This window comes from Akebia trifoliata, chromosome 4, assembly GCF_017979445.1.
Source record: "Akebia trifoliata isolate Shusen 1 chromosome 4, ASM1797944v1, whole genome shotgun sequence".
NCBI lineage: Eukaryota > Viridiplantae > Streptophyta > Magnoliopsida > Ranunculales > Lardizabalaceae > Akebia > Akebia trifoliata.
In genome coordinates this window covers 14796701-14824574 of record NC_141378.1, presented here as the reverse complement: position 1 = coordinate 14824574, position 27874 = coordinate 14796701, and the positions used below count along the sequence as shown (strand labels likewise).

General features: G+C 34.5%; 3 protein-coding genes across 8 annotated transcripts; all 3 read left to right on the top strand.

Moving 5' to 3' along the window:
• The first annotated feature begins 63 nt into the window (after positions 1–63).
• On the top strand, positions 64–9140 carry SAR3 (SUPPRESSOR OF AUXIN RESISTANCE 3). Of its 2 annotated transcripts, XM_086439849.1 has the most exons (7): positions 64–319; positions 842–3426; positions 3956–4079; positions 5191–5336; positions 6625–6722; positions 8690–8911; positions 9016–9140. In XM_086439849.1, exons 1-6 carry the CDS (start codon positions 289–291, stop codon positions 8886–8888), a joined length of 3183 nt encoding a protein of 1060 aa, XP_086295975.1. In that variant the 5' UTR covers positions 64–288; the 3' UTR covers positions 8889–8911; positions 9016–9140. The 2 variants fall into 2 exon arrangements, with proteins under 2 accessions (XP_086295975.1, XP_086295974.1); XM_086439848.1 differs by having other exon boundaries at positions 65–319; positions 8690–9140.
• Positions 9141–9847: 707 nt separating this feature from the next.
• On the top strand, positions 9848–15865 carry LOC147404042 (ABSCISIC ACID-INSENSITIVE 5-like protein 3). 3 transcript variants are annotated; one of them, XM_086439850.1, is made up of 3 exons: positions 9848–11706; positions 11845–11916; positions 15219–15536. In XM_086439850.1, exons 1-3 carry the CDS (start codon positions 10948–10950, stop codon positions 15300–15302), a joined length of 915 nt encoding a protein of 304 aa, XP_086295976.1. In that variant the 5' UTR covers positions 9848–10947; the 3' UTR covers positions 15303–15536. The 3 variants fall into 3 exon arrangements, with proteins under 3 accessions (XP_086295976.1, XP_086295978.1, XP_086295977.1); XM_086439852.1 differs by lacking the exon at positions 15219–15536 and adding an exon at positions 15546–15865 and having other exon boundaries at positions 9850–11706; XM_086439851.1 differs by lacking the exon at positions 15219–15536 and adding an exon at positions 14703–15187 and having other exon boundaries at positions 9850–11706.
• A 3370-nt stretch (positions 15866–19235) lies between these two features.
• LOC147404041 (uncharacterized) lies at positions 19236–27394 on the top strand. 3 transcript variants are annotated; one of them, XM_086439845.1, is made up of 4 exons: positions 19289–19387; positions 19524–19577; positions 20039–20171; positions 26714–27394. In XM_086439845.1, exons 3-4 carry the CDS (start codon positions 20070–20072, stop codon positions 27188–27190), a joined length of 579 nt encoding a protein of 192 aa, XP_086295971.1. In that variant the 5' UTR covers positions 19289–19387; positions 19524–19577; positions 20039–20069; the 3' UTR covers positions 27191–27394. The 3 variants fall into 3 exon arrangements, with proteins under 3 accessions (XP_086295972.1, XP_086295971.1, XP_086295970.1); XM_086439846.1 differs by lacking the exon at positions 19524–19577 and having other exon boundaries at positions 19236–19387; XM_086439844.1 differs by lacking the exon at positions 19289–19387 and having other exon boundaries at positions 19420–19577.
• The last annotated feature ends 480 nt before the right edge of the window (positions 27395–27874 follow it).

Here is a 27874-nt window from a genome sequence, read left to right as displayed (position 1 = left end):
ATTGGACGAAACTCTGCAGATCCAACGGTTGGTTCTATCGCATCACATTGGGCCCACAATGAAATGTGATTATGTGAGCCAGCACTCACTCTTCTCTAATCTCACTTCACTTTCCCGACTTTTCAAAGCTCCCAGCCTCCTTCCCTCCATAGACCCACGACCTTCATTGTAATATTTCATTCTTTCTACTACTACGTAGCAGCGAAACCTCCATTAAAGCCTCTTTGAATCTGTAAAACCAAACCTAAATCTCTCTTCTCTTATTTCTCTTTTTCTTCAAATTCGATCATGTCGTTAACTTCTTCTATTTCTCAGACTGGTAAGTCTTCAATCTCTCTAAACATTTTTTTAACCGCACCACATTACTTGATTTAATGTTTTAGTCTAATATAGAACTCGTTTACTCTGTTTAGGTTTTTAATACTTCACTTCTGTTGGGGATATCAAGGGTTTTAATTTGTTTGCAATTGATCTTAAATGTTCTGCTCTTCTAGGGTTTATGTGGTTTACATTTGTATTTGTTCTAGTTTTTGTAGAATCTCTGATTTGATTAAACATGATCGGCTGACCCATCCATATATGAATTTGTAATTTGGTAGTTCATGTCCTGAATGTCCCATATATGAATTTGTAATTTGGGAGGAAAAAAATCCATAAATTGGATTGTTTGATCATCATTTTAGAATAATTTATCACCTATGATCAATGCTGTCAGTGCCCCACTGATGGAAAATCGTCCTGGATGAGATGTTGGGACATGTTTATGGCGATAGTGTTTGTTTTGAAATTCTTATCTGTTTATCATTCTCATTAATTACTAAATTGGTATGTATGTGATAAGGGATTTTTGATGAGCTTAATAGTATGAGAAGCAGCATCTCTGTGGGAAAATCGGATTCAAACTTCTCATCTCAATTTAAGAAGAGAAAGATTTCTGCAAACATGGGTTCTTGTTCATTTCAAATTTTCAGCGACACCAAGGCTATATTACCCATTTTGAGTTCGCCTGATTATTTTATGGAACCTTCTTTGAATGAATTGGCTGCTCGGGAACTGACTGATCCCGGCTACTGCGGCCGAGTTCAAGACTTCACAGTTGGAAGGGTTGGTTATGGGTGTGTTAAATTTCTTGGCCAGACTGATGTTAGATCGTTGGATTTAGATCGAATCATCAAGTTTGATAGGCATGAGGTTGTAGTATATGAAGATGAAAACGACAAACCTGCGGTCAGTCAAGGTCTTAACAAGGCTGCAGAAGTAACTTTGATTCTTCAAGTAAAACCACCAGCTTTAAAAGGGGAAGAACTCGGTAATGTTGTAAAGAAATTGAAGAGGAGTATGGAAAGACAAGGTGCTTGCTTTATTTCGTTTGACCCGTTAAATGGTGAATGGAAATTCTCGGTTCACCATTTCAGCAGATTTGGATTGACCGAAGATGATGAAAATGATATAATCATGGGTGATGCGACGGTGGTTCAACATCCGGATGAGATGGATGGAGATGAGGTTGTGGAGCTTGATGAGGAAACTCACGTGGATCCTTCTAGAACTGTTGTTCTATCTCATTCTCTTCCAGCTCACCTCGGGCTCGATCCCATAAAGATGCAAGAAATGAGAATGTTGATGTTTCCTGTAGAGGAGGAGACCGAAGAATTTGACGGTCCATATTCAAATGATAAACAGTCCTTCGGTAAGGAGTATATTAGACCTTCTTTACAGTATTCTGGTCGAAAGATGAGTCACAGGGGTAGTCCTTCCTCTGTCCGGAGAACTCCCCAAGCTTTGCTTGAGTACAATACAAATGGGTCTGATCCAAGCCCTTCCGGGAACATTCTCATGACCTGGCAAAATAAAGGCATGCCACTCAGGACAACAAAAGCAGACGGGTTCAAATTGGACCTCGAGTGTGAAACTCCGATAAATGGAAACCACTCCCGCAACATAGTTGATGCTGGACTGTTCATGGGGAGATCATTTAGGGTTGGTTGGGGTCCAAATGGTGTCCTTGTTCACACTGGTACACCTGTCGGTAAAAATGTTCCCGGGAAGTGTTTATCTTCCACAATTAACATGGAAAAGGTTGCCTTTGATAAAGCGGTCCGAGATGACAATGATAAGGTGAAAGACGAGCTTATTGATTTATGTTTTGTTTCTCCACTAAATCTCCACAAGTCATTAAATCACGAAACAACAGAAGTTCAAGTTGGTTCCTTCAAATTAAAACTTCTAAAGCTTGTGACCAATCGCTTAATGCTTCCGGAGATTTGCCGAGGTTACATTGGAATTGTTGAGAGACAGCTTGATGTTCCTGGATTAGCTACATCTGCTCATACAGTTTTGATGCACCAAGTTATGGTGTGGGAATTAATAAAGGTTCTCTTTTCGGCTAGAGAGATAAGTGGACATTCAAAACCCATCAATGTTGATGATGAAGAAGAAGACATAATGCATGACAAGGATGGTTCTCCAGATATCGACTTCGAAGCACTCCCTCTTGTTCGACGAGCGGAGTTCAGTTATTGGTTGCAAGAGAGTGTCTGTCACCGTGTACAAGATGAAATTAGTTGCTTGAACGAGTCTGGTTATTTAGAGCACATATTCTTACTTCTGACTGGACGACAGCTGGAAGCAGCAGTGGAATTGGCTACTTCTAGAGGTGATGTGAGGTTGGGTTGTTTGTTGAGCCAGGCTGGTGGATCCATGGTGAATCGTTCTGACATTGCTCGACAGCTTGACATTTGGAGAATCAATGGGCTGGACTTCAACTTAATTGAGAAAGATAGGTTAAGGTTGTACGATTTACTTGCTGGTAATATTCAAGGTGCTTTAAATGATTTGAAAATTGATTGGAAACGGTATCTGGGGTTGTTGATGTGGTATCAACTGCTGCCCGATACTTCATTGCCCAACATTGTTGAAGCATATCAACGACTTCTTGATGATGGAAGGGCTCCTTATCCAGTCCCAGTTTACATTGATGAGGGGTTACATGAGGAGGGTTTGAGTTGGACTGTAGGTGATCGTTTCGATCTAGCTTACTATCTTATGCTCCTTCATGCTAATAAAGAGGAGGAATTTGGGGATCTGAAGACCATGTTTAGTGCCTTCTCTTCAATGCATGATGCACTCGATTACCATATGATATGGCATCAACGTGTCATATTGGAAGCTGTTGGTGCTTTCAGTTCAAATGATCTCCATGTTCTTGACATGAGTCTTGTTTCTCAGCTGCTCTGTCTCGGTCAATGTCACTGGGCCATCTATGCTGTCCTTCACATGCCCTATCATGAAGATTTCCCATATCTCCAAGCTACTCTCATTAGGGAAATCTTGTTCCAGTACTGTGAAATCTGGAGTACACAAGAAATTCAGCGCCAGTTTATTGAAGAGTTGAGTGTTCCATCAGCTTGGATACATGAGGCTATGGTATGTCATAATCCCTCATGTTATGCTTATGTTGTAATATGCAGACCTTGTAAACTTGTACTTCAAGACACTAGAATAACCGCCATTGAACTTAATATTGTCACGATCCTGCCAGTGCCAGGCTGCTGAGACCAAGGGGTCAAAGTTTAGCCGTCCTGTGCAATTGATGGAATGGTATGGGAAGTTGAGTTTAGTCACACGTCGGCGGGGTAGATGTTCGGAACTTGGGCTATAAGGGCAAACTTGACCCTATCATGTAGGACGCATTTTAAAGCCGTGTGGGCTTCGGCCCAAAGCGGTCAATGTCCTACAAGTGTGGGCCAGGTGTGCTACAAATATTATGCTCAGGAGGATATTTTACCTGAAAACATAGTTTTCTGGACACGGACCATGGATGATTAGTTGGTTTCTACTGTTTTTCTACCTGTGATAACCATGGGTTCTGGAGCTGGCGTCCACTTCTCTTAAATAAACTTTTGAACATTTTCTTTGCTGATTTTATTGAAATTTTCTTTTCCTGTTCTTGCAGGCTGTATATTTCCTCTACCACAGGGATCTTTCAAAGGCCCTCGAACATTTTCTTGAATCATACAATTGGCAAAGAGCTCACTCAATTTTCATGACGTCAGTTGCTCATTCCCTGTTCTTGTCTGGTATGTATCTAATTCTTTACTTGTTTGATGGAGCTTATCTTTCACGTGAAGTTGCATCTTGCTTATTGTTGTTTGAATTGTGGAGATCTAGTTGACAAAGCATGTGATGATAAATTTAAAAGTGCAAAAGCAAACTGGTTTACTAGAACTCTAAGCCTATAATTTGAATGACCACAATGTTGAAAAAAAAATTTAGGAGAGCTTCTATTACCACACCAACTTTTACTAAGAGCACCCCAAGATGTGTGATAATAGTTTGGTAATTTCATATGAATCGGGGTGCTGTTAGCAAAAGTTGGTGTGGCTATAGAATCTCTCAAATTTAAATGAGAGATTGCTACAACTATGCCATTCTCATATGTGTGTACACGCACATGCCTTAGGGTACATACATATGATCCGCATCTGTATGTGCATTAACAGTGATGATTTACTGAAATAAGTAAGGTACAAGTTAAAACACATCAGGACAAGTGAATTCCAGAAAACAACCATCTAATGTAATGAACTTGATGTTTTGGTTGTCTGTCAATAGGAGGATTATTAAGGAGAATCGACATCACTATGTGATTATAAAGTATAACTAGGACAATGGCTCTATTTACTAAGGATATATTGTCTATTGCAAAGTTTTATTAGGGTTGGGACTTGGGACTAGACAGAAAACACACTATTAGGAATCATATAAGAATGATTTGGAACCTTGGAAAATCCCATGTCTAAAACCCATAAACCTTTGCAGATATCCTATATAATTGCAGTGAGGGTAATTGATTGCCAGTATGGGGGCAAGTTAATATGTCTTTAACTTTCTGAAAGATTAAACAGAAAGAAAAGATAGAGAAAGAAAAAGAAAACTTGTCTTTAGTTTGTCCAAGACAGTCTTAGGTGGGATGGAAGCATCTCAAGTTGATATAGTTAAATTCAGTTGTCTCAAATAAATATGTTTTTGTACTAAAAAAATGTATTACTAAGTGATTAATTTGGATGATTCTGGGTAGCCCTTTGGTTCCTTTGTTAAGGAAATCTAAAAAGTTAATAAGTGTATTGGACTATAGTTTCCATTAATTGTATTCCACATGGGACATTTAGTTCTTTTAAATTGATGCAGCTAAACATTCAGAGATTTGGCGACTTGCAACTTCCATGGAAGAGCACAAACTGGAAATTGATGATTGGGATTTGGGTGCTGGAATTTACATTTCTTTCTACCATCTGAAAAGTTCTTTGCAAGAAGAGAATATAATGGGTGAACTGGTAAGACATCCCTATCATTAATTTATGAATATCATGTGTAAATGCTGTAGAGCAGATTGTAAAGTGCATCCTGACGTGTAGTTTTCAGTCATAGATACATGAAGTATTGGCGTCAGTATGACCTGATTGTTATGCATAGAGGATTATCTGCAGGCATGGTAAAATTGCTGGGTGGTGTTAACCTGGAATTTTTTTTATTTTTTGTTTTGGGTTTTAGCTTAGTACACTACTAGTTTTATATTGTTGGAGCTTATTGCTGATGCCCATGTGATCATTGAGTCCTTTGGGGAACCTTAGGGTGTGAAATGATTATCCTTGAAAAATTTGCTAAAAATGAGCCTACTGTTCCCACGAAAACAATGGTCATTCAAAATGGACCTACTATTTCCAAGAATAACACTTGTTACAAGAGGCAAGAAATCCATGTAAAGGAGACATGATGGCCCTGGTAAAAGGAACATGTGTGGAAAATTGATTGGGCATTTCATTGAACATGATGATGTGATGTTTTCTGCACCACAAAAAAATATCAATTGTTAGAACTTCATGAGTAAATCGGATAAAACGAAAAAGGGGTATATTCAGTATTGCTCTACTTATCTTGGGTATATCAGCCTTGATAAAATTTCAGCATTCCCGTATCTGATACCAGATGATGCACTTAGGAAGAGGAGATGGCATTGATGAAGATGACGATGACCATTTTATCCATGAAGCGTCAAAAAATGTGGATGACATTGAATTTGATGACTTTTGATCGGTTGATGAATCCTAACTTGATTCATGATTATAATATTTTTGTATTTTGAACAATATAAACCTTGAGTGTGTTGTGGAGCTGCAGTTACTTTTTGTGGATGATGTTAATATGGGATTTAATCATTTATTTTTGTAGTTTAATATGGGATTTGATGGTATAATATAAGAACACCACTAATAAGAAAATCTTTTTTCTGTGTTCTACAAGATTATGCTCTCATGCAAATAACGTTAACTAAAAAGAACACGTTTTATGCTGTCATTTTTGTGAAGATACATGGTTATTTTAGTGAATATTTGTAGATCAAAGGGGATAGTAATCAATGAGAACAGTGAATATATATATATATATATATTTCATATTAAAAAAGTTGGAAATGGAAACTCAGAAGTCAAACCCTAGATATGCATTTTCCTGAATTAATTATAATTGGTCATGCTTTTCCTTCTCAGCTTGCATTATCTATAATTTCAAAATGTATAAGTGCCTTTTCCTTTCAATTATTTAAGTTTGCATCATCTCTTACAGGATTCACTTGAAAAGAAAAATGCAGCATGTAGAGACTTCTTTGGTTGCTTAAATGAGTCATTGGCAGTTTGGGGAAGCAGATTACCTGTTGATGCGAGGTACTTATACAACCCTTTGACTTATCAAAAAAAAAAATTATATAACCCTTTGGTTCAAACTTCGGCACCCATACACATACATACCCATGCCAATGTGGTCTGAGTCCTACCAAGTGCCATATCTTCTGTGAAAGCATGCTTCTTCACAGGGGAGGATTTACAGTGGGGGCACTTGCACCCACAAGAATTTTTAAAACTTGTAAGATTTATATGCTATTGCGATGGATAACAGCAGTGGGAAACAAAATCCTCCACTAGTGCTCCCACAAAAAATTAAAATTTTAAGTGTCTTGGTTTCCCTTACGTAGACAAATCTTGGCTCTGCCCCTGCTTCTTCAAACTCCTTTATGGTTTTTATCTGCTTTTAACTCATTTCATTCGTACTTTTTATAGTTGTGTCTTTAGTTCCAAGTTTCTTTGAAATCAATCGGTAAGGGGAACGTTGCCTTGCATCCCATAGCCTAAGCCTGCCGCAGAAACTCATTAACGATTTCAACATTCCAATGTATTAGATCGTTTTACAGATGGCTAGGTTTGCCAATTGATAGAATTTTGGTTTAATGGCTCATCCAAGAGATGAATCCCTGATTGAACAATCTGGCTTGGTGGATGTAATGCTATAGAAAATAGAAGACCAGTCCCATCTGTTCTTGATAAGACCCTCTAACCAATCATTGTATTAGTTTCTAATAATTTTTAAAATGTACAACTTTATTCTAAATTATTCAATGTTATTCGAGCTTCCTGATTTTTCTGCCGCTTTCAACTTCTCCATTCTTTCATCTTCAACAATCCCCATTTGGCCCGCAACTGGCTTCCTTGTGCATGAAACATAGATTTTAGTGAATAAGATATTCCAATCACATGGTTTGTTTGCATTGAAGATTTATTTTATTTCATTTACTCTATTTCAAAATCTGAATCAACTTGATACGAATAATTTGGAAAGTCATCTCCTCAGTGCCCCCTCAAAAGTCACCATTACTAAATACTGATTTGTTTTTTATAGATGCAAAAAATCTATTAATGAGGAAGGTCAAGGTGACATTTTAAATGCATGGGAAACTTGGGCAACCTTACCCTGGATCCTTACATAACAATTCCCATCTAAACAAGAAATCTTCAAAAAACATATCCTTGAACTCCTTAAACACCCTACACCAAGGAAACAATAGACACAAAATGCTATCAGTAACTTCTTGAGTAGAGTACTCTTTCCCTTCAAAAGCTAGGTGGTTCCTCTCCTTCCAAATGCACCCCAACAAACAACAGGGTTCAAAATCTAACGGATCTCTGTTCTAGCTAAAAAGGCCCGCCAATGCCAACTACTGAATAAAGACTCAACATAGCTACGAAAACCCCAATAGATGTTGAATGAAGTAAAAAAAATAAAAAAAAAATGAACCTAAACCACTAAGCAAGATTTCAATGAATGAGCAATTGGTTGGTAGATTCACCACTAGCCTTACACAGGAAATAAAAATCAACCAATTTTGTGTATTGATCCCATCACTCAAGACTCGAATCTTTCATGCATTAAGCCCCTATGTTTAGCGATCAAAGTTAAGGAACTACTATTTGAACAATAGTCAAGGAATGCTTCCTCCTGGAAATCCTTGACTATGAGCATCAAGTCATCCTTAATTTCCTAACAAACTTAGAGATCGCCATAGAGAAACCATCTGGGGTAAAGGGCTACATACCAACAATTGGTGCCTCATTTTTCATTGATTTCAAGCATGCCCTCTTTCTAACATTGATTTCAAATATGCCTTGGCCATGACTGATCAAAAAAAAAATATATGCCTTGGCCATGACTGATCAAAAAAAAAATATATGCCTTGGCCATGACTGATCAAAAAAAAAATTATGCCTTGGCCATGATTTCCTTATTTGGATTGCTTTTCTTTTTCCCACTCTATTCTATTTAGTGTTACCTTAATGTGCTGTTTCTATCTGTGTTTCAGAGCAACCTATTCAAAGATGGCGGAAGAGATCTGCAGTCTGCTCCTATCAAGTGGAGGAGAAGGAGAAGACTCCACCTGGGAGGTTCAAATGAGGTCCTTTGATAACATATTCAGCGCTCCCCTCCCAGAAGATCTTCGTTCCTTTCATATACAAGATGCAGTCTCTCTTTTTACGTTCTCTCTTTCACAGACGGCATAATAGAGCTTTTTCCCATCAAATATGTAATGTTAAAATTGTGTGTTATGCTTTCAGCTTAATTGCTGTACAATTTTTTCATCCATGTTTCTGTTAATCTTTCACCATGTCGCATTCTATTCTTTTGCAGGAAGCAGTGTAGTGTAGCTTGGAATTTTTATTGATTAAAAATATACGGCTAAGTCTTATGAAGCTGTTTTGATCTATGGACAATCCCTCTGCATGTATCCTTGCAGGATTGCGAGGGCTTAGTTGTGAACTTCCATCTGATGATTTGCATTTGCCAGATCTTCTGTTCTGCTCATACCATATTGTCCAACAAATTCTTTTGAGAAGAACTAAGGAACAGGTTTCTCTGGATGGTCTACCCAGGTTTCGTTTCTTCCACGGACAGACAGATCCTTTGATCCCTGGAATTAGCCACCTTGGTTTAAAAACTCATCTGTGAGGGTGAGTTAGTCAATGCGAATCTTTGATGACATTGACTTGTCCAACATCCGAGATGACTCATCCAATAGTCTGGAAATATCAACGAAGTTATTAAGAACTTGATGGGATCACCCCAATTTTTTTTTTTTTTTTATAAAAATAATTAAATTTTTATATGGATTGAAAGTTCAATTTCCAAGCCGCCGATGTGGCTAATAATCTAATTAATTAATTGTTTAAAACTAATCTAATAAGTCAGGCCCTACTATGTGTGTGCATACAAAAAGGGTTTAAAAAACACATCTTGCATCTCCGATAATTAAAAAAATGTGACTTTTTTATTTGTAACATAAAAGATGTCATTTTTCGTATTTTTTTCACATGATTTTTTTTTTTAAATACTTTCTTGGTTTTTCAATATGGGATTTGATATATAATAGAATTTGACAATTCATAAATGTAAAATATAGGATCCGATGATAATAACTTGATTTTATGAATTTTCATTAGATATTTATATTTTTCATGACTTTTAATATTTTTTATTTTTATCACTTTTTTCTTGTTTTCAACATTTCTCCTCCGAAGTTTTCCCTTGTCATTTTAAACCTGTGCTCCGACTTTGTGATTATATATGCATGTAATCATTTTTATTACTTATACTAGTTGGTGGCATGTGTGAACCCACATTTATTACAAAAATTAGGATTTATGTAGTTTTTTTTCCTTTCATAATTAAAACGCTAAGTAAGGTAATTTGAAGATTAACATGATGAGAAGATTTTAATTATAACTATTTTGTTGAAAATGACTTTGATAATATTAAAGCTGAATGGAAATATGGGGGCATTTTTAGTCTTACAAATTTCGATACTGAACCACTTTTTAAATGTGTGGGGGCAATTTCCAAAGAAAATTTTGTCATCAAATCACACTTATTTGGCCCTCTCGTGATATCGACAATACCATTCATTCTTAACTCTATAGGGAAGTCCCAACGATACAACTGAAGTTAAATAACCAGCAACTCTGTTGATCTCTCTTGGTGAAGGTGACTTTGATCGCGATCAACATTGGCATCAACTCATTTATGCCCTTGATGAAGATCTCTTCGATGAAAAATCAAATGGTTGAAAACTAATCACGTTCATTTCTTCAAATACATAATATTTATTAAGTGGGCCATTCAAATCTACGGCTCAGATCCCATCTATCATCATCACAATTTTTCTATCCTTATACAGTCTATCCTATTTCCATAGCCCTCTGATGTATACTTCGCTGACTGCACTTTGAAACTGTCTAGCGGTTTTAACCGCCAATCCTCTCTCACTTTCCTCGAAATTAGAGGGAAACAGTCCGCCTCTCTCTCTCCCTCTCTTTCTCTCTCAATCCGAATGTTCGCTAACGAACCGCGTTTGCAGATAGATCTCTAACTGGTTCGTGATCTCCTCATTAGCAATTTTTCTATTAAACTCATCTCTGGATATCGAAATCAAAATATTGCTCTGTTCTTCTCTTCTAGGGTTTTTTGGAGTTCAAATTTAACTGAATTTGAATTTTAGGGATTTTAATCTGACCTAACTTGCTTCCTTCTTCATTATAAAAGTCTCTGAATCATAGAGACCATCGAATGGAGTTTACCATTATGGCGTCTCCAAACCCTAATTTCCAAAATCTCTCCACACAAGAATCTCTATTCAATCTTGTAAAACCCTTAGATGGCATAGAATTTGATGAGTACATGATGAAGAACGCCATCACTGATGGAAACCCTAACCAACAAATTGCCAACATGAACAAAGCATCTTCTCCATCATCATCTTCTGCATCATCATCATCTGCTGCTGCTTCATTCAATTTGATCCAAACGATTAATCGGAAAACTGTTGATCAAGCTTGGAAGGACATAGTTCAGCAAGATCAGAGCAATGTAGGTGGTGGTGGATCTATGCAAAAGCAAGAAATTACACTTGAAGAATTCCTGGTTCGAACTGGTGCGATTAATAAGATGAATCAAGGAACCGTTAATCCTCAGTCACTTGATTACGATCCAATCGCATCACAGCAGGCAGATTGGTTGCAGTTCCAAATCGACGCTGTTCATAAGCAACAGCAGCAACAACAGATGGAAGTTTTGGGGTTGAATTTGCCTGATTCGGCATCGTTGTTTGGAAATACTGTAGTTGATATTGGTTACTCAGACAACCAAATAGCCGGTACAGTTTCGATGCCAATGCCACCGATGCAGATGGTTGCATCAGAAGAAAAAGCTGCAGATGCGAGGAATCGACCTTTTTCAGATGAGATCATGGAGAAGACTATTGAAAGGAGGCAGAAAAGGATGATTAAGAACCGAGAATCTGCTGCAAGATCAAGGGCTAGGAAGCAGGTGGTATCTTCTCTAGATTAATTAAATTTTGAACTTTTTGGTATTTTAATTTCGAAAGAACGATTTTTTTTCTTTGTTATTTTATTGGATTATAAGTTTTTTTCTTTTTCTTTTTTCCTAACTTTGTGTTGATGGTAGGCTTATACCAATCAGTTGGAGCAAGAAGTATCAGAACTGAAGAAAATAAATAAGAGGCTCAAGAATCAGAAGGTATGATAGTTGATTTTATATATAATTTTAAATTGATATTTCTTTGCCAAATCAATCCTAGATGAATGTTGAAGTTTTTTTTTTTTTTTTTTTTTTTGAGGTTTTACTATGCATAACTAAACTAAGATCATACTATTCAAGGCTTAGTCCCATAGCGTGGTTGGTTGGACACATTGCAAAACAACTTTGAGGCCGTGGGTTCAAGTCCAGCTTACCTATAAAAAGAAAAAAAAAAAAAAACAGATCATATTATTCGAATAATAGGTACAAGACTCGATTAGTAGCAGAAAACTATATAGCATGATATTGATCATTGTAAATCCTTTAGTTCAATATTTAAAATAGTAACTTGGGGAATAGTTATTTATCTTGCATCTGTTCATAATTAAGAGAACAGAGAAATTGATGTAAAACATGTATTACCGCATTATCATTTACACGAAGAAGTTTAAATGGAAGAAACGATTGATTTCATGGGCCCTATATGACTTCACCGAGTTTGTTGCTTGCATAAGGCTTCTATGGTATCAAAAACAGCCTATGTTTCTCCTTCATGTTGCTTGCTTTCAATGCAAACCTGTTTCCTCCATGTTCTCCTTTAGGCATCCAATTAGTCTTGTTGTCTCCGAATCTACATGTTGATGGCATCCTTCTCACTGAGTGATTCATCTATTCTCTCACTTTATTGTTAACATCAACAAGGAGTTTGCACATAACGATTTGGACCCACTAGACTATTTTCTGCTGAAATAACTTGGATTCCTCTTCTACTTAATATGGTGATGTCTTCTTCCCTAATTTGACTAGCTTATTTTGAAATAAGAGAACAATTGCCTTTATTAGTTCCAATATTGAATTTCATGCCCATTTAAATCACATTAAATTTGATTATTATTTTATTCAGAAAATGTGGATTGTGGAATTCTCAAGATTTGATTGATATTCACTGTTTGTCACAATTATAAGTGAATACAACAATAACAAAACCTTGTCAAAAAGAGTAGGTGTCCATGTCAACTAAATGAATCTTGTTCCTCCACTCCACTCAGGTAGATCCTTGGAAAATTCTCCTTCAAGAAAACTGTTGTTCTTAAAATATAAACTAACTCCAAAGATTTCTCTAAGGAAAGTTACAATCGTTAGTTTTAAATCTCGAAAACTTGATTTGATCAAATGTCCATTGAGTTGAGTCATCAAGACAACTTAAGTGTCTACTTGGTTGTGTCAAATAAATAGTAATATTAAACTTAATAAATACTATCTTTATCATCAAAGCCTTATCCTAAGGATTTGGAGTTGGGTAAACAAATTTTGTCCCTCCATTCCACTTTGTTCAGAATCACATTAGGAGGTGACAGGTTTTTTCACTATTCAATTCGAGGCAACCCACCCCATTATACTGGCTTGAGAACGGCCATGTAGTGCAAGGAATGCACTGTACAAGTGGATTTTAAAAATATGTTTCTTTTACTTTTTCAAGAGAAATTTAAAATAACCACAAAACTTGATTGAGATGGTCCATCTCCTAAATACAAATGGATTTTAATAATATTAGTCTATTACTTATATAGAAAATTTTAAGTCAACACAATTTATCATTCAAGAAAAGTCAACATTATTCATATTCAAATCAAATTTCTAATCCTAATCATAATTTCATAAACTAATTGTATTACTATGTAGTATGATCTATTGTATTATTGTACTAGTCGATTCCACAACTTGGGTTCAAAACCTACCTTCACCTACTAATTACCGACTACTAATCTCCATGCCTAACAAGAAAAAATATTATTGTACTCCCTATTACTAATATATATGTGTAAGAGAATATGATGCATAATATCATGATAAATGAGATACATTGTATCATATCAATGTATCTCATCTCAAAAGGAAGGCAGTGTTGGAGAATAATATATGTAACAATATCAATTAGGATATTCTACATTAAGAAGTTCTAATAAATTAGAATATTTATATTAGACTAGTTTCCTTGTCTTGGTTGATGTAATCCCTATAAATATCCTATCAAGGTTCATGTAATATGCATCAAGAATTATCAATAAAATTTAGTTTTTTACATGGTATTAGAACTCAAGCTCTATTAAGCACATCGATCTTGGTGCGTCGTTCTTCGACGATGGCGCCACTTCCATCACCGGACCTCAATCTTTCTTTTTCCCTTTACTATTGTTTCTAGTTTTCTTCAATAAAAACCATATCTCTACAATTCTCCCAAGTTCACATATTCATGTCTCATAATCTCCTCTATTTTTTTCCTATCTAAAATCTCTCCAACGAGAGTTATTTCATTTAAATCGCAAACTCCTAACATTGTATGCTTTTAGGAGAGATCATTGATATTTAGAATATATCAATTAGAATATTTTATAATATTATATTAAGCTATTTCCATATATCTTGGTTGATGTAATCTCTATAAATACCTATTAGGATTTACGTAAAAATCATCCAAGAATAATCAAATATCATTTTCTACATGGTATCAAAGTTCAAACTTCACTGAACACATTGATCTTGGATAATCGTTCTTCAACTATAGTGTCATTGTCATTGTCAAACCTAAATCATTTTGTTCCCATTATTAGTATTTAGTTTTTTTTTTTTTTCCAATAAAAATACCACATTTCTCTATGTTTCTACAAACCTCTCTACTTCACAAGTTAATGCCTCACAATCTAGATTTTCATTTTATTTAAAATCTCTTCAGTGAGAGTTCTTGTATTTAAATTGCATGATGCTTATGGGAGAGATCATGACAGACCTAATCTAGTGGGCCATCAACTCCGACAAACTCAAAAATGAGCAGGATGCAACAGTGGTGGACTTCACAGACAAGCGATGACCACTATCAAGCTTGATTGGACATTTGTGGCTATCCATCATCAAGTATTTCCTGGGATCAAGAAGGGTTACTCAATTAAACCAATTACATACTCTTTCTTCAAAAGACTATACAATTACGGGAAGATATAAGAGAATATGATTCTTATATTATGATACATGAATACATTGTATCATGTCAATGTATCTCATCTCAAAAGGAAGGTACTGTTGGAGAATATATAAGTAGCAATATCAATTAGGAAGTTATAATAAATTAAAATATTTATGTTAGGCCAGTTTCCTTGTCTTTGTTGATATAATCCCTATAAATATCCTATCAGAGTTAATGTAATATTCATCCAAGAATTATTAATAAAATTTAGTTTATATAATATGTATATCTAACAAAATACAAATGACTTGTTAATTTTTGTCTTGACATTGTTGAACAGGAGATGGATAAGTTTTTATCTATCGTGGATCCGACTCCTCGTCCTAAATACCAACTCAAGCGTTGCAGTTCCACAACATTTTGAGGAGGCGAGGCCATATTGTCCATATACTTATTTTATTCTTTCATTTTTTTTTTCCTTTTTATTATTCTTTGGTTTTAGAGATTGGTTGCGAGAGTTTTTTTTTTTTTTTTTTGATAGGCAAGCTGGACTTGAACCCATGGCCTCAAAATTGTTTTTGCAATGTGTCAAACCAACTGAGCTATGGATCTAAAGCCTGGTTGCGAGAGTTTTGTTTATTCATTTTTTTTTTTTTTTTTTTTTCAGTAAGAGCATTAGCAGTCCTCTTGAGGGAAATTTAATTTGTATAGAATTTCGGAGGAAGAGAGCAGGCAACTTCCTTTTGATTGATCCAGTGATATGTTCATTTTGCTGATATGTCCTCTGATAACATTAGTTAGACTTAGATGTTCATCTACTTCAGAATAAAATCTATTGCAAGTTTTGCTGATCTAACTTTCCTTTTCGAAGAACACTCCATTGGATGCAAGTAGGGACCCACTTTCACCATTAAGATGGTGAAGATGTGTTGACAGTTTTCATTGATGACCAACTCATCACATATATTGGGGAGTTTTGTAACAACCATTATTTGTTTGATGATGGATTTTTTCTATGTTATATCATTGTTTTTTATTCTTTTCTAACTTCCAATACTTCTCTGAAAAGTTAGCAACCGCCGCAACCATGGTTTGTTTTTTTTTTAAGAGTAAGGGGGAGGGGGAGGGGTTCATGATGGATTTCTTTTACACATTCTTTTTCATTCGAAGATAGATATCACTCCTATAGACATCACTTTTTTAATATAGATATCATTTAAAAAATAATGTCTATAAGAATTTGAATCTCTTAAATTTGATTTTTGAGATCACTCGGAATTACGAATGAGGTCAAACCCTCAAGCCTATTATGTTGAGTTGTGATAATTTGACGCTCTTTTTTCATATGCCCCCATCACAGGACCGTAGATCCTTTGTTTCGAGATACACAAGAAAAAAAATTATGCTTATGTAACTGCCACTTAAGGGGCATCTGAAAAAAGAGCATCAGATTATCATTAGTCTTTCATGTTCTATTTTCTAAGCTATTGGTGATTCTCGAGATTCACATTGTACAAACTCAAGGATACTTCTTCAATTGTCAGGCCTTACGAAAGCCTTCTTCCTCAAGCTGACATCATCATTTTCCACACGAAAAATTGTTCTCAATTTCTCACGAAAGGATAAGGTAATCGTGGGAAAGTGCCAAACTCAAAATATCTATCTTTTACGTAAACTTGCCTCCACGTGTGTACATCGCCCAACTACAAACTAACGGACACTAGAAACCTCCGTGAAACTTAACTGTAACTAATCCTTTGTATCAAACTACAGCAACCAGCGAAAGTTAAGCTGGTGAAGCCACCATTTTTCTGCCACGTGGTACAAAATACTGACACGTGGTGTGCAAATGGACGAGTGGTGGAGCCGGGGAACAAGTAAAACTATTCCATAATAGTTGATAACGAAGAATAATCTTGGGGAGCACAAATGCGAGGGAACTTGGTTCCCCTCCCAAGTGTCTGTGCTGCCCGCACTGCCCGAGCTTTAAAAGAATGGCAGCGTCAAACTTTAATCCTTTGTGTCATTGTTCAGATTCCTCATAAAAGCAGTCTGAGTGAGTGATGAACCTCCTTTAATCCTTCCTTTAGGGCACACTGCCCTAGGTTTTAGGGCAGTCGTCCCAACGCCTGCACACTTTTATTAAACAGTAATGTTTTGGAAAGCGATATTCCATTGGCACACTAACTTCTAGTTGCAACACACCGATCATGGCTGTTTATTACATATTGATTGGTGTGCTATAAGTAAAAGGTGGTGTGTTTGTTGATTCGGTTCAAATAAAATTTATATATATATAAGAAATCATGCGTTATATATGAACCCATAATTTTGTAAATTATTTTTCTTAAGAGAAATTTTATTGAATGAAATAAAATAAGATAGTATAAGACAAAAATGTCCCTTAATCTCAACATGTGATGAAGTATAAGATGTAATTGTTTTCTAAGCAAATTAATTACACACGTTCTTATAATTCTTTAATACACAAAATTTGATGCAACCAAATTGAATTTGTGTCCAGGCAATTGGACATCCAATTATCATATAGTTCTTAATGCATGAGAGGTTTTCATGAAGTAAAGTCTCCAAAAGTCAAGTGCAAAGATTGCAATCATGCAGTTGGGGTGATGTAGAGATCTAAATGTGAAATAATTGAAGGCTTTCAAAATCAACATAAAGGAACGGTCTTGAAGGTAAAGATACATAATTTTTTCCACATAAATCCTATTGAATTATCAAAAATCTTATTAGTTTGATTGTTGGAATGTAATTACACGATAAGGGGAATAAAGATCCAACTAGAGTTCATGAGTATAATTACTTTAATAAGTCACTCTAGTAAAATTAATGATATTAGGTTTATCTCCTTGCAAAATATAAGATTAGTTTTAACTACTCTTGATTGAAAGTCAAGGTCACATTCTTGAAGGTGAAATTTTGTATGAATCAAGATTCAAAATAGTGTCCCATTCCTATTTTATGGTAACGGTGCCTACGTGGCATGTCTTGGTTGGAGTTTGAAAAACGTTGGCTCTTTGTCAAGTCGTTTTCTACTTTTGCACAATGTACATAAACACCTTTCTTATCTATAAGAATGGGACACCGTCCTACCAGGGGCGGAGCTAAGATTTTATTGTAGTGGGGGCAAACTATAATTAATGGTACAACTAAAAAGTTTGTATACGGATAGTTTTAAAGAGAAATTTAAATATTTTTTGTTGGAAGTTGAAAAAAAGACTACTTAGGTCTTTTCTAATTAAACCATGATAGAATGCCCAATCAAGAGACAATGTCATCTTCAAAAACTATAAAGGGAGTCGGGGGGGGGGGAAATTGGAGGGAGGTGATGGGGTGAAGGTAAGGAGGGAGATGAAGGACGGGGGGGACGGGGGGGGGGGGGGGCAAATTTAATTGAAAATACATGACTATCTTAAAGTTCTATAGGGGCAATTGCCTCCACAAGCTCTGCCCCTACATCCTACATTGACTCAATTTTTTATTTTAGTAAAATAATTTAAGATCGAATACAGTGTTTTGTTGGCTCTTAATTAAGTCATTCATGTAATCTAATGTGTTTATTTCTTAATTAAATAATGTAAGTTAGACACCGTTCCTATCTATAAAAACAAGACATTATATGGGATCTCGACTTTGGTAAAATATCGAAAAACTTAAAATCTATTTAATTGGGTGTGGATCCTCTGTAGTACTTCTTCCCTCAGGTTTCCTACAGTGACTTTAAATATTAGACATTGATAAATTGGGAAGAAAATCCAACCCTCCAATGGATAAGGATCATGGTGTAGATTAGATTTAAAAAAAATATATATTGAGCTAATCATAAGCTTTGAAAATTAACTGTCCCCGTAATTTCAAAAACGTATAAATTTATTTGTCTTCATGATGTGACACTACTTCAACCGTCAAAATTCACTACCCGCAATTATGAGGAAAAATTACTACAAAGGATCTGCTCCTTATTTAAAGGAAAAAACTTTGAAATGGGTAGTCGGCATCAAAATTTTGAAACCCCCTCCATTGGATTACACATGGCATTTTCAAGAAGGTGTTTTTCAATTTTGTGGAAATGTAGGTGTGAAATAAATTCAAAATGATACATGTCTTCTATCGGAGAGGGTTGCTTTAAAATTTGAAGGGGCTATCCCGCTTCAAAGTCGGACTCCCTATTTAATTCGACCATTTTCTCTGACTCGGCAATATTTTCCAAAAAACATCGTACCAGTAAATGTGATGAATTTGTTCACATTCAACGTAACGCCCGGCACCCTGGAGACCGATGACTCTCCAGAGTCGCCTCAGTATCTGACGAGTTTTAAAACATAGTGAGTCATCTCGATTTTTGACGAGTTTTAAAATCATGCCTAAACTCCAACTTCCTGCGTGACTCGTCAACTTAGGACCAACGTTTTTTCCCCAAGAAACTGCCCTAAGCTGCCCGTTGATCTCCTATCGTAAATTTGAGTGAAAATTACGCGTACTTTCTAGGTAAAGATCGCACAAGAGACCTGTGATTTCTTTCTCTCTACACTCTGTCTAGTATTCTATATATATATTTCTCTCTGTGTTTCTGTCAAAATCGGACGGTTGACGATGGAAATGGCTTTTGTTGCTTATTTGTTAGGGTTTTAGCACTCGAAAGCCTCAGATCTGTTTTTTTTTCGTTCAAATCTTGAGAGTACGGTCTCTTCTCTCTCGTGTGTGTATTTTTAAGATTTGAGAGAGAGAATTTGCATTTTGAGCTTATAGCCTTTTAACCGAGTTTCATCTTCGATTCTTGTCTTTCTGCAAATTTTCAGCTGCGAAGAGTGATATCTGTTACATTTTACTTGTTTCCTGTTTGGAATCCTTTTTTTTTCGTTTTTCAGAAAAAAATTCACTCATTTCTGCGAAATCCAGGTTAAATTCGTTTATTTTCTAGGTTTCTTTGTTCTATTGAGAGAAGTTTCTTGTTTTCTTCTAAAAAAAACTTTTATTTCCTCAGTTTCTGGTTTTCCCGATTTTTTCTAGTCTTTCTAGTAGAAAAAAGTTATTATCTTTTATTTTGTTTCGAATCTAACGGATATCATTTGAGATCTACAACAGTTCGACAGAACACATATTGATCTAATGGTCATCATTTGATCTTGCTGTTCTCAGGTTTTCTCGGAACTAGAAATTTCGTACGTAAATGGAAACTCACCAAAGTCCAGTTCAGCTAACGTGCGCCGGGGAGATACTAGCTACGTTGTTGACTTCAGTTATAGTCAAAGCTCAGCTTTCACATCTCCAAGTAAGTTTTACTCTTTCAAATCTTTGCTGAATTACTTTAATTGCCGGTTTAATTAAGATTAAAGTTTCTCTCTTGTCGTCTTCCCCGTTTTAAAGTAATTTGGGATATCGTCTGTTTGTTGTTTTCTGATTCTAGCTAACTTGCGCTCATCGGTTTCTGGTTTTGTGGTTGAGCTAACTTGCGCCGTTTGCATTACCAGTAGCTACTTGGGACTTTAAAGAAAATATAGTTTGATTTTATGTAGTTTGAGTTCCGGTTGCTTAGGAGTGTAGTTTTGTAATTTCGGGATCTCAATACACGTGGGCTAATGTGATTGGTCAAACCAGGATGGTGTGAGGAAAATGTTTTCAATAGTTTATTAATCTCAGTGGATGCTTTAAGCAACCACTCAATAAAATAGTGCCACGTGGGAAAAATAAAGAAGGATAGGTTACCGGTTGGCTAGGTTCTCAAACAGCCTTGACTTTCATTGTTGAGATGGCTTTATGTTTTAGTGACTAAATAGAGTTTGCGTGCGTCTTTGGGCATGGGCATCCTCTTTGGGGATTAAGGGAATGAAAGAGCAAAGACGATAAAGTGTTAGAAATGTATTATCGGAAAAAGGAAGAATAAAGAAATACAATATATAAAATTGAAAGAGTATTCTTGAAGAGGGGATAGAAGAGGAAAGGCAATGAAGTTGGGAGAGAAAACGAAATAAAGTTGATTGTTGTTCTTGATATATGTCTTTATGGGAGAATAAAGATTGAGAAAATTTGCTCATAGAAAAGTCAATCAAGTATTTTACAGAATTCCGGATCGACTAATCGCACGAGCCCACGTGTATTGAGGTCATCCTCAATGTACAAAACTACCAACATTAGGATTTAGACGATTAGTCAATCGGGATTTTATGAAATCCTGGATTGATTTTTTTATGAGCAAAAAAACTCTAGAAAAGAAACAAGAGTTGATTTGTAGTTTTGGGGGTTGGGTTAATCGTGAGATAATAACATAATGAGGTGGGAAAATCATTTTTCTTTGGGGTGTAATGAAAAAAAAAATTCCCATCCAAGGGTGAATATTTTTTGGAAGAAAAATGGTTTTCAATCGATACCTTATATTTTTCGATAATACCTTTATTATTTTGTGTTTAATGCATAAAGTAAAGGTCTTTTGATAACTAGAGTTTATCTATGCCGTTATTATTGGGAAAAAGGGGAGAAGAAGAAAGAAAATACAATTGGAGGTGTATTATTAAATAAGGGGGAGAAGGGGAAACACAATGCATAAAGTTGAAAGGGTATTCTTGAAAAGGGGTGGGGAAAAAAAAAAGGCAATGAAGTTGGAGGGGTGTTTTTGAAAAAGAAGAGAGGAAAAAAGACAATAAAGTTGAAAGTTGTCATCGATATTCTTTATGAGATTAAATCCTAAGGGGAGTTGGCTTGACTAATAGGTACTTCGCCCATTCTTTATGGGGGGGAGGTAAATATTGAGATAAAGAGGGTGATAATAATCATGTCTTATTATATAGTTTAGAGTTTGTCGTGTCTACGGGCGTCCTCTTTGGAGAGACAAGGGGTAGAAAAGGAAAGACAATAAAGTTGTAGAGTTATTATTGGAAAATGAGAGAGAAAATGAAAGACAATAAAGTTGAATGGGTCTTATTGGAAATAGGGGAGAAGAGGAAAGATAATATATAAAGTTTAAGGGGTAATCTTAAGAATGAGAGATAGAAAAGGAAAATTAACGAAGTTGGAGGAGTATTCTTAGAAAGGGGGGATAAGAAAAAATATAATAAAGTTGAAAATTGTCCTTGAGATGTTCATGAGATCGAATTTGAATCCTTCTTAGTGGGGGATGATAAACATTCGAGGGAAAAACCATTGTGTTTTGTTAAGTAGATTTTGCAATAAATACTTTTACAAAATACCTTTGCAATAAATAATATTACAAATATATGTATGTATAAAATAAGGAAGGATGGTTGTCCCTTTCTTTATTCCTAGGATTTGTCTCAGATCACATCTCGATGTCAACTTTCAACTTTATTGATTTTTTTTATTCTCCCCCTATCCAAGAATACCCCTACAACTTTATTGTCTTTCCTCTTCTACCATCCCTTTGCATTTACACTTTATATACTTGTAAATCATGATTTCAAGAGAAAAATAATGTGGGAAAAAAAATCAACTTATAGTTTGTAGGTTGAAGTGCAACTTACCCACCAATATATACATGTTATAAGGTGAACGTCCAAACCAAGGATGGGATGCTTGAAACCATAATTTTTTTTCTTAAATATCTTTAAAAAGTAATCTTATTTAATTTTGTAATGCAAGAAAAGATGGGTTTTAATGTCGTAGTGCAATACCGTTTCTGTAAATAATTTTTTGAGGTCTTGTGATGTTTATAAAAATATTATTGGATGATATCAGATGTCTTACTTTTTGTCACTAAAAGACGAAATAAGATTACTTGTTAATAGTATTTTTTTAAATAATAATGGTTTAGAGATTGGTATGATCTAATATTTCACTTTGATGTTAGCATTTAAGCAAACACCGGTTTCCTAGGGTGTGGGATGGAAAAACATTTTTTCACCTATGTTGAAAATCTCTTTGAGCATAAATGGTTTTTTAAAGAAAATGACCACACATCTAAATATCACATTTTCAATGGAAAAAATCATTTTCTGCCCATTTTCCATCTTAATGATGTATTGGTCGGGTGGGGGATGGTTACATCCAAACCATGCATTGGATGTTAGAACCTTCAAAATAATTATTTATTTTTTCACAAATACCCTTAAAACAATCTTATTTTGTTTTTTAGTTCAAAAAGTAAGAGGTTCTAACGTCATTTTTTAGGCGTTTGATGTTTACAAAGTTATCATTGCATAATGACATTAAAAACTTATATTTTGCCAAAGACAGAGTGATATTTTTTTGGGGTAGTTTTTGAAAAGGTAATGTTTTAGAGATTGTTAACTTTTAAGCCTTCAATGAGACATTAGCATCGTCCACAACCTTCTTTCTTCTGTAAATATTTGTTTTTTAAATATATCTATTTTTTGTTTTTGTTAAAAAAATTATAGGTTTGTTTTTCATTGTTCAAAGGTACTTTTGTAAATAATTCTTTGAGACATGATATTTACAAAAATGTTGTTGAACAATAATACCAAACCTTTGCTTTTTATGCATTAAAAGACAAACACTAGACGTACTTTGTAAGGGGAATTTGTGAAAGAAAGGTGGTACTGGAAGATGGTAGCATCCTAATGAAATCTTGGATGTTGGCACTATTCATGAGAATGCTAGTATCCTCTTTTCTAGAAGGCCAATTAGAAAGTGTTCTAGTTTTTCTTTTAATCCAAAAACTTAAAAAACTTTTGTAACTATCTAATAACAATATCATATATATATTATAAAGCATTTATTGTAATTTTATATTGCCAAAAATGCCCATTGTAAGTATTTATTGTTGTATTTTAGTAAAAAAAAAATAAGGGTTATGTTATAAGCATCCAATGACAATTGTGCAAATATCAATGTCAACTAAGTTATTTAGAAAATGATCGTTATGTCATGAAAGCAAAACCCCTTCCTTTTTTACCTAAAAAAGATAGCATTTATTGTTTTGTAGACATTTTCGGAAAGAATTAGATTTTGACCGTACGTACATACTAGATTTTGACCATGCCGCTCTTTTGGGTTAAGGGGGTAGAAGAGGAAATGTGATAAAGTTGAATGAGTATTTTGGAAAAGGGGGGAGAAGAAGAAATACAATTAAGTTTGAGGGATATTATGGGAAAAGAAGGAAAAAAGGAAAGGCAATCTATATAGTTAAGGGATTATTCTTAGAGAAGGTTGAGAGTAGAAGAAGAATGATAATAAAGTTGGAGGGATATTCTTAGAAGATGGGGAATAGAAAATTTAATAAATTTAAAAGTTTATTTCAAATATGTTGAGAGATTAATTCCTAATCACTTTTTGTAGTGGGACAAAAATTAAGATAAGGGAAGGGGACAATTGTCTCAAGGCAGAACAATTATCTCTCCATATTTATCTCCTCAGTAAGAGTGGTTAGGATTTAATTTGATAACGTATTTATAAGATAACTTTCAACTTTATTGTTTTTTCTCTTTTGCCCCCTTTCAAGGATATCTTTTAAACTTTATTACCTTTTATCCCCTCTTCCAAGAATAGTCTAACTTTATATTACTTTACCTTTTCTCTCCTTTTCTTAAGAATACCCCTCAATGTTATTGTTTTTCATTTTCCCTTTTTTTCAATAATACTCTTCCAATTTTAATGCATGTCCTCTTCTCCCCCCTTAACCGCAAAGAGGATGCTTGTGCTGGTTGGCACAAGCAAACACTAACATCCAACTAGGACGTTAACATCCCCTCATACCTTACTTTACCAATAATACGCTTAGTTGTTTAATTAATTAGTAAATGAAAAAAAATAAGAAAGTGTATTTTAGTCTTTCAGTTATTAAATGTTTGCACTTCATTTCTAAAGGTTTAAATACAAGTATTTAATAAAATAAAAGCATAATATCTAAAATACCATTTTTTTTTCTTTTAACTAAAAGACAACTAAAATGATTATTTAAAAAATGAAGCACAAGAGGATTTTAATATCTCGAGATGTTAAAATCCTTTCATTTTTTGAAAGTACACTTGATTTGTCATTTAGTGCTAACATGAAGGGCATTTTAGTCCTTAGGTGTTAAATGTTTTTCTAAAAAATATTATTATAATAAATACTTGTAATAAATATTACAAATACTTTAAAAAAATTTAATAAGATTTTTGACATTTGCAAAAGTGTATTGCATAAATACCAAAATGTCTTTACATTAATACTAAATGACAAATTATTGAAAAAAAATGAAAATCGTGGAGCATACTAACAGCCAATGCTCTATTAGGATGTTAGCATCTTCTACAAGTTTTATTTTTTAATAATACTTCTAATTGTTTTGTCTTCTAGTGAAAGAAGGTAAAGACAATTTGGTAATTATGCAATAAAATTTTATTAAAAATAAAAATAAAAATGTCTTAGTATTTTGAAAAAGTATCTATAATATTATTATAGAAGCATTTATTACATTATGTGAATATTTAATATCAACAAACGAAAATACCTTTACATTTTTTTATTTATTAAAAGACTATCTTATCTACCTAGAAAACAAGTGTTTGGGCGTATTTATGGTAAAAAAAAATTGAGGGCAGTTGTAGTACGAAAATCAATTCCCAAGGTGTATTTATTGCACTTCAATGTATGCCCACACGTTAAAGTGCATGTAATACACCTAAGAAATAAGCATTTGGGGTATTAAAGGCACACGTTAAAGTGCATTAAATAGACCTTGGGAATTGATTTTCTAACCAAAATTGCCTTCAAGCAGTTTTTTTTAATCCAAAAGTACCCTTAAATGCTTATTTCTAATGTATATTTAATGATATAATATTGTTTTTCTTTTGAAAAAAATGTGAGGGCATTTTAGTTTTTTTAACATTAAATACTTTTACATAATGTAATAAATGCTTCTACAATAATACTATAAATATTTTCTTTAAATCCTAATGAAAATTTTATTTTTTAAATACCAAATAGATATTAGCATTTATTTTTTACAAAAAAAATAAAAAAACAATTATTTATGCTAACATCCAAGACATCATGGAAACCTTAGTATTTCCCATCACACATTTCACTTTTTTCTATAATACCCCAGTCTATTGTCATTTAGTGCAAAAGTAAGGGGTATGCTATTTTTCATAATAAATGACCGTCTTTTATAAGAAATTAGAGTTTGCTATGCCTACGGCACGAGCATCCTCTTTCAAGTTAATAGTTGGAAGGGTTTTATTGAAAAAGTTTTAGGTTAAAGGGTAAACGATGAAAAATAATAAAGTGGGTTAAAGAGAAAATATAGTAAAATTAGAGGGGGAAGAGTAAAGGAAATAAAGTGAGCCCCTCAAATATATAACTTGATGAGAGGTTTATCTCACAAAATTGTAGTAACTGTGGACCCTACAGTTGTATTCTATTATATAGATATGAATACATTTTAATCTTTGGATATAAATCACTTTTTTATGCAAAAATAATAATACCACTTTTAAAACAATGACCATACCATCAAAAACCAACGTACCTTCTCAATAAAAGACAAAATGAGTAAAGGTATTATTGAGAAATGAATGTGGTGGTGAATGTTAATGTTCTCATGCAGTCTTGGACCTTACCTTTTAATTTGTACTTAGTGTTCTTAGTTATTTGCATGATATATTGACATTGAAATTATTCATGTACTCGGTATTTTGAAAATTGAATCGACAGACTAGGCCATATTGTTGTATTATTTTGTCTTAGATAATGCCACAATGCATCATTGGGGTATTTGTGCCCCTTTAGTGCAATATGCAATTACCATTCTCCCGACTATACCTCTCGAAATTGAACCCTTTAGTTTTGCATATTTTGAACATTCCTCCAATAATTCCCCAACATTTCCTGCACCTTTTGTTGTCAAAATTGTTTCAGGATCCATTTGGGTTGTTGATAGTCAACAAACCTAAAAGCAAATGCGACAATCAAAGCCAATCCAAACCAGTTGATGTTGAGGGAGAAGATGGAGATGAAGATGGTGGTGACGATGGTGGATTTGGAGGAGAAGAGGATCCTTCTTCAGAAGATGGAGGGGGTTACGACAAGAATCCCAACAACAATAATGGTAACTCCAAGAAGGGTCCCGAAGAAGGAGTCGGTGGAGCTGAAGAAGTGAATGGGGAGGATGAAGAAGAAAATGAAGATGGTGAGGACCAGAATGACGAAGATGGCGATGATGGCAATGATGATGGCAATGACAAAGATGGCGATGAAGATGGTGATGATGATGGAGAAGGTGTGGATGACGATGTAGAAGCAGAGGAAGAGGAGCCAAATAATGAAGAGAATGAAGAGGAAGAGAATGATGACGATGAAGAGGGCCTTCAACCCCCAAAGAAGAGGAAGAAGTAGAAGATAACAAGAACGAAGAAATCGTCACATATCGCTAACATTTACTTATCGTCATTCTAGCAGGAATTTTCTCAGTCTGGCAATTATGTAATAGTTCGACTTCTAGTTTTTGACGATGTTAGAATTGCTTCTTAATAACTATGTTTATCACTTTATTTAGCTCTAATGGAGAAGCCAGTTTAGATTGGATTTAGTTTTAGGTAATTATTGTTTCACTTTCAATATGTGTGCTTATGAAGTCTTGGGGGAACTTCTGAGAGATTGAGATATGCCCATTGACCAAAATGTAGCATATTGCTTTGGCTGATTAGATTTTGTGGAAATTTTGGTATGCTCTTCATTATATTGCCAGGTCAAGCAATATGTTTTTCTATAAATAGGTGACACTTAATATTCTTGTATCACCTATTAAACATATCACAGATTTTTCGAAAAACGAGTTTTGTTGAATAAAATAACAGACCTCCATGAAATTGGCATTATGTATATCACTTGCAAAATAAAATTAATCTGTTCCTCATTAGTGAAAAGGTTATCTTCCCAACTTAACCCCCTTTGTTAAAAAACTATGACTCGAATGTCCAGAGTTGACTCAAGTTAAAAACTCACGAGTTGACTTTGATGGATCAAATAAAAATTGTTATGTTTTTTTCTCTTTTAAAATTAGTAGACTTATTTTTCATT

What these genes read in the sequence shown, in the direction of transcription:
- SAR3 (XM_086439849.1), top strand. Translation starts at nt 289, where the DNA reads ATGTCGTTAACTTCTTCTATTTCTCAGACTG. An exon ending in TTCTTCTATTTCTCAGACTG is followed by an intron (nt 320 to 841) that starts GTAAGTCTTCAA and finishes GTATGTGATAAG; the next exon opens with GGATTTTTGATGAGCTTAAT. An exon ending in AGAATATAATGGGTGAACTG is followed by an intron (nt 5,337 to 6,624) that starts GTAAGACATCCC and finishes CATCTCTTACAG; the next exon opens with GATTCACTTGAAAAGAAAAA.
- LOC147404042 (XM_086439850.1), top strand. Translation starts at nt 10,948, where the DNA reads ATGGAGTTTACCATTATGGCGTCTCCAAACCCTAATTTCCAAAATCTC. An exon ending in GATCAAGGGCTAGGAAGCAG is followed by an intron (nt 11,707 to 11,844) that starts GTGGTATCTTCT and finishes TGTTGATGGTAG; the next exon opens with GCTTATACCAATCAGTTGGA. An exon ending in AGAGGCTCAAGAATCAGAAG is followed by an intron (nt 11,917 to 15,218) that starts GTATGATAGTTG and finishes ATTGTTGAACAG; the next exon opens with GAGATGGATAAGTTTTTATC.
- LOC147404041 (XM_086439846.1), top strand. Translation starts at nt 20,070, where the DNA reads ATGGAAACTCACCAAAGTCCAGTTCAGCTAACGTGCGCCGGGGAGATA. An exon ending in CTCAGCTTTCACATCTCCAA is followed by an intron (nt 20,172 to 26,713) that starts GTAAGTTTTACT and finishes AAATTGTTTCAG; the next exon opens with GATCCATTTGGGTTGTTGAT.